This window comes from Apium graveolens, chromosome 9 (assembly GCF_009905375.1).
Source record: "Apium graveolens cultivar Ventura chromosome 9, ASM990537v1, whole genome shotgun sequence".
In the NCBI taxonomy this organism is placed as follows: Eukaryota; Viridiplantae; Streptophyta; class Magnoliopsida; order Apiales; family Apiaceae; genus Apium; species Apium graveolens.
In genome coordinates this window covers 259,347,409-259,353,300 of record NC_133655.1, presented here as the reverse complement: position 1 = coordinate 259,353,300, position 5,892 = coordinate 259,347,409, and the positions used below count along the sequence as shown (strand labels likewise).

Sequence of the window (5,892 nt, the reverse complement as noted above, 5' to 3'; positions counted from 1 at the left end):
TTTAATGAATATTATTTATAATATTTATTCGAGGTATTATGACTCCGCTTATTACTGAAATATATTCTTTATTTTATTAAAGAATAAGGTGTTAATAATCAAACTTATTTTCGATTATTCAAATAAAGATAATACTTTCATATAAGTGTATCTTTGGTTATTTAATACCTGTTTCAAGTATAAGTTTTAAAATTTCTACTTCAATTATTTTTATAAAGATTATTCTTTATGGGAATATTATTTAAATAATAATATTCAGATATTTTCTAATATATCGGGACTGATTTATTTCATTAAATCAGTTTTACTCCAAACATTCTTAAAAATGTTTTCGAGTCTTCAAAATGATTTTAAAAGTTAGAGCGGATCCCAAAACTCGTTTTCCGATTTAAGATCTTCCTTTCGAAGGAGACTTGAATATTCGCTCAAAATCTTGGGGATCCGGCTCTGTGGTGTATTTTATATTCGCAACATGGTTGCTGTTTTGAGAAAACAATTTGATTACTTGCCCAATGTTCGGGAAGTAAGTCCATCTGATTGAGTCGGCATAAGCGACAGGCCGGGGTACGGTCTATGAATGTGTAAGTGGCTGGGTGGCAGTCCATCAACGCGTGAGTGGCCGGGTAACGGTCTAGCGTGAGGTCCTAATGCGGCCAGGGTGATGACCGGTGAGGAATTCATCCATCTACAGTAGAAAAGGTTACTTATTGGTATCTTTGCCTGATCAGCAAGATATCTGGTTTATGCCAAAATTCTTTTCCTTTCCAAAATTCATTGGATGTTTCAAACTCTGTTCATACTTTACATAACAGAGGTTCCAGGAAATGTTTAAGAGATATATATGTGGATATATATATATCGGGACTAAATAAAGTATCTCGTAACTTCATTATTTATAATGATATTCAAAGATTGAATCTATTCAAATCTTGTCTTGTAGTCTCATCTATGTGATGAACCTTTGAAACTGATTATAACTTGAACGGGGGTAGTTCAAGTAGTATTTGGGAAAGATATAAGTATTTTGGGGTATCTTGTAACTTCATCTTTTAAACTTATATCTAGTTAATGATTATCTTATGCATGACAAAGATTTTCAGAAAAATGTTGAGACAAGGTTAGATATATGAGATCATCTTGCAACGATATTTTTATACAGTTATACACTAGAACTCTGTGTATATTATGCATGGAAGAGGACTTCCAAGATTTTAAAAAGTATATAGGTATATATACTGAGTATTTTGCGACTTCATCGGATTAAGATATCAAACTTGGTTCATTTCTTTTGACCAAGACTTTCATGAGTACTATGAGAAGGCTCATATATTGTAAATCATTTTACATATTATTTTGGTGGGCTTGCTGCTCACCCTTGCTTTATTTCTTCATCACACAACAACAGTTAGGAAAGATGGCCAGACTCCAACAGACCCAGCGCAAGCGCGTGGGAAGCGTCCCGCGTCTTCCCGATGATGTTGTAGCTGCTATAGCTGCAGAGGTAGATCTAATGTAGTTCAGACCATCTACTTTTGAGAATCAATTATGTATAATTATAACTTGTGGCAGATAATGGCAATTAACTGTAAATTTATCAAGAAATCATTTTGGGTTGTAATAACTTTTAAATTGTGGATTCAAAGACTTGTACTTATTTAAATTTCATCTCTGAGACTATAACGGGTTGTGGTGTGTGTTAGTGTGGGGTCACAGCATAAGGTTATTATTATTAATTAAGTGAAGTGATATTGTGGAAAGAAAGACCGTGACGACCCGGATCCCCGACCCCGGATCTGGGGGTGTTACATGGCTGTTTGGAAATTGAAAATGTCATCATAGAAGAAATCTCTCTGGTTGATGGTCTTATGCATAATCTTCTAAGCATAAGTCAATTCTGTGACAAAGGATGTGATGTGTTATTCAAGAAGGAGAAAAGTTTGATCACTAATCAGAAGAATGAAAGGCTTGCTCTCAATGGAGTAAGAAAAGGTGATCTGTTTGTAGCTGACTGGAATTCTGCAGAAGATGGTCAAGTAATGTGCTTCTACAGTAAAACATCTGTAAATGGCAACTGGCTATGGCATAGGAAGTTCTCCCACTTGAATTTCAAGACAATGAATTCTCTAGTGAAAAGAGAGTTGGTGAGTGGATTACCTGAGATGGAATTCAGCCCTGAAGAGCTATGTGAAGCATGTGAAAAAGGAAAATCAAATAAAGCATCACACAAGACGAAGATAGTATCTGATATAGCTGAACCACTACAACTCCTTCACATGGATTTGTTTGGACCAGTAATTGTCATGTCTATGTCAAGAAAGAAATATGGATTAGTGATAGTGGATGATTTTTCTAGATATACATGAGTGTTATTCTTGCATTCAAAGGATGAAGCACCTGACATGATTATTGATCATATCAAGAAGATTGAAGTAGAATCTGGAGTGCCTGTGAGATGCATAAGGTCTGACAATGGAACAGAATTCAGGAATGCAAAGTTAAATGACTTCTGTGTGGAAAAGGTCATCTCAAGACAATACTCAGCACCAAGGACTCCTCAGCAAAATGGGGTAGTTGAAAGGAAGAATCGTACTTTGGTTGAAGCTGCTAGAACTATGTTGAATGAAGTAAATCTTCCTACGTACTTTTGGGCTGAAGCTGTCAACACTGCATGCTATACTCAGAACAGAACCCTGATTAACAGAATGTATGAGAAGACTCCATATGAGCTGATGGCAAACAAGAAACCATCTGTCAAATACTTTTATGTATTCGGAGGAAAATGCTATGTCCTTAAAGATAATGAGCAGATTGGCAAGTTTGATGCCAAAGCTGAAGAAGGCATTTTTCTGGGTTACTCATTAGAGTCAAAGGCTTACAGGGTGTTCATGGTTGATGATCAGAATGTTTTGGAAAGCCTAAATATAACATTTGATGACACCAAACCCTCCAGTGTTCAGAAAGAAGATGATGATGAGTCTATGAATGTAGAAGATTTTTCTGATAATGAGGATGAACTTAAAATTGTGCCAAATGAAGACAATAATGGAGATGATCCTCAGAATGATCATAATGATGATTCAGACTCAGATGATAATGGAGGAGATAGTCAAGATGCTAGTGGCATATCAAATGTGACTAGTGAAACAACATCTGGAGCTGATTCTCAATCATCAGATTCTTCAGGTCAAGATGGCAACAATTCAGGGGGAGCAGGACAAGAGCATGGATATGGAGATAGAACTCAAAATAATAATAGTAATACTGAATCATCAAGAGCACAATTGCCTAGAGCTACAAAGTGGAATAAATCTCATCCTGAAGATTTAATCATTGGTGATCCCAATTCCAGAGTTCAAACCAGAAGAGCCACTGCAAATGAATGTCTGTATTCTGGGTTTCTCTCTCAAATGGAACCTAAGAAAGTGTATGAAGCTCTTGAAGATCCAGATTGGGTGATTGCTATGTAAGAGGAACTCAATCAGTTTGAGAGAAAAAAAGTTTGGAAACTAGTACCCTGACCAAAGAATAAATCAGTGATTGGCACTAAGTGGGTTTTCAGAAACAAACTGGATGAAGATGGTACAATGACAAGAAATAAGGCAAGACTGATAGCAAAAGGTTACTCTCAAGAAGAAGGAATAGATTATGATGAAACTTTTGCACCAGAGGCTAGACTTGAAGCCATCAGAATGTTCTTGGCCTATGGTGCACATACAAACTTCAAGGTATATCAGATGGATGTGAAGAGTGCATTTCTAAATGGTGAGCTTGAAGAGGAAGTCTATGTGGAACAACCTCCTGGTTTCAGAGACCCTGAATCTGAAGATCTTGTCTATTTTCTCTTCAAGGCGCTCTATGGCCTTAAGCAAGCACCAAGAACATGGTATGACACCCTCTCTGAATTTCTACTTGAACATGGTTTTACAAGAGGTGTCATAGATAAGACTCCGTTCTACAAAAAGCATAAGAATGATATCATACTTATTCAAGTGTATGTTGATGATATTATATTTGGATCTATGAATGATATACTATGTGCAAGATTTGCTAAGCTGATGCAAAGTAAGTATGAGATGAGTATGATGGGAGAATTGAACTTCTTTCTGGGACTTCAAGTGATTCAGAAGCCAGAAGGTATCTTTATCTGTCAGAAAAAGTATATCAAAGATCTTCTGACTCCTGCCAAGACTCCAATGGCCACTGTTACAAAGCTTGATCAAGATAAATCTGGTAAAAAGGTGGATATTACTCACTACAGGGGCATGATTGGATATCTTCTCTACTTGACTGCAAGTCGTCCAGATATAATGTTTGCAACATGGTTGTGTGCAAGGTTCCAGGCTGACCCAAAGGAATCACATCTTATAGCCGTCAAGAGAATCTTTAGGTACTTGAAAGGTACACCTAATCTGGGTATCTGGTATCCTAAAGACACTGGATTTGATCTCATTGGTTATACAGATTCTGATTATGCTAGATGTAATATTGATCGGAAGAGTACTTCAGGAAGCTGTCAATTCCATGGTAGAAGATTGGTTTCATGGTTTAGTAAGAAGCAGCATTCAGTATCAAAATCAACTGCATAAGCTGAATATATTGCTGCTGGAAGCTGTTGTGCTCAATTACTTTGGATGAGAAATCAACTCAAGGACTATGGAATTGATCTGGATCATATTCCCATCTTCTGTGACAATACAAGTGCTATAGCTATCTCAAACAATCCAGTTCAGCACTCGAGGACCAAGCATATTAACATCAGGTATCATTTTATAAGAGAACATATAATGAATGGTACTGTGGAACTTCAATATGTTCCCACAGCTGATCAAATTGCAGAAATTTTCACAAAGCCACTTGATGAGGCAACATTCACCAAGTTAGTTAGTGAACTTGGCATGTTAAATTTGTCCAATTGATTGGAAATTAACAAATGCAATTTGATTGGGATAAAATTTACAAATTTATGTGATGATGCTTTGAGGGTTTGTGAATTTTATTTAGCAAATATTCATTGTTTATGTATTACCAACATAATATTGTTCTGAATAATGGTGATTATTAATCAATGGTAATTTTCATAATTTTAGAATGAATATTATGATTTTTGAAGCATAATATTGTTTATAATTATGGCATTATCAATAAATGATAAGTATTGTAATTATTAAATAATTATTATGGGATTTTTATGGAGCATAAGTTATATTTAGAATTTATTAATATTTATCGGTAAATGATTTATATTTAATAATGAACAAATATTATTTGTGATAATTAGTAGTTAAGTACTAAAAATTAGGAAATTCAATTTTCTAATTTTTGGGAAAATTTATTGTTGCACTTAGGGGGAGAAGTGATTTAGAATAATCATAAATTTTCTAAGTACAGCAAGTCCAAATTTCGACTAGTGGCTGTATAAAAATTGACTAGTGGCTGGGAAATTTTCGACTAGTTGATTTTCTAAGAAAATCGACTAGCTGTTTTCAGTATATATTTTGGCTAAGTCATTTTTCTTCCCATTGGCAACTCTTCGACTACTAAATTTTCGACTAGAAGAAAAATCGACTAGTAGGATACTAGTCAATTTCCCACTAGTCAAAAAATAATCTATATATATTCATCTGCCTTAACAGTTTACTTTCTCAGATATACACACAAACTAATCGATTTCACAACAAAGGAGGATTCAGGAGTTTCAAATTTTCAGTAATCGATTTCTTCACAGAACTCTGGCAAAATTTTCTAAAATTTTAGATTATTGATGTTGAATCCATTGCGGTTCTTTAGACAGTATACTCACAAGTTTTCACCGGTTGAATTAGGAGATCCAAGCATTCGATTTCTAGTTTTAGAAAAGGGTTTTTTTCTGTAAAATCTGTTGTGTCGATAACC

General features: G+C 35.0%; 1 protein-coding gene across 1 annotated transcript; it reads left to right on the top strand.

Annotated features, from left to right (window-relative positions):
• The first annotated feature begins 1,865 nt into the window (after positions 1–1,865).
• On the top strand, positions 1,866–4,586 carry LOC141686204 (uncharacterized). The gene is made up of 4 exons (XM_074491252.1): positions 1,866–2,237; positions 2,385–2,567; positions 2,682–3,452; positions 4,152–4,586. The coding sequence occupies exons 1-4, from the start codon at positions 1,866–1,868 to the stop codon at positions 4,584–4,586; spliced, it is 1,761 nt and encodes a 586-aa protein (XP_074347353.1).
• The last annotated feature ends 1,306 nt before the right edge of the window (positions 4,587–5,892 follow it).

What these genes read in the sequence shown, in the direction of transcription:
- LOC141686204 (XM_074491252.1), top strand. Translation starts at nt 1,866, where the DNA reads ATGCATAATCTTCTAAGCATAAGTCAATTCTGTGACAAAGGATGTGAT. An exon ending in CATCACACAAGACGAAGATA is followed by an intron (nt 2,238 to 2,384) that starts GTATCTGATATA and finishes TTGCATTCAAAG; the next exon opens with GATGAAGCACCTGACATGAT. An exon ending in CTCTTGAAGATCCAGATTGG is followed by an intron (nt 3,453 to 4,151) that starts GTGATTGCTATG and finishes TTTATCTGTCAG; the next exon opens with AAAAAGTATATCAAAGATCT.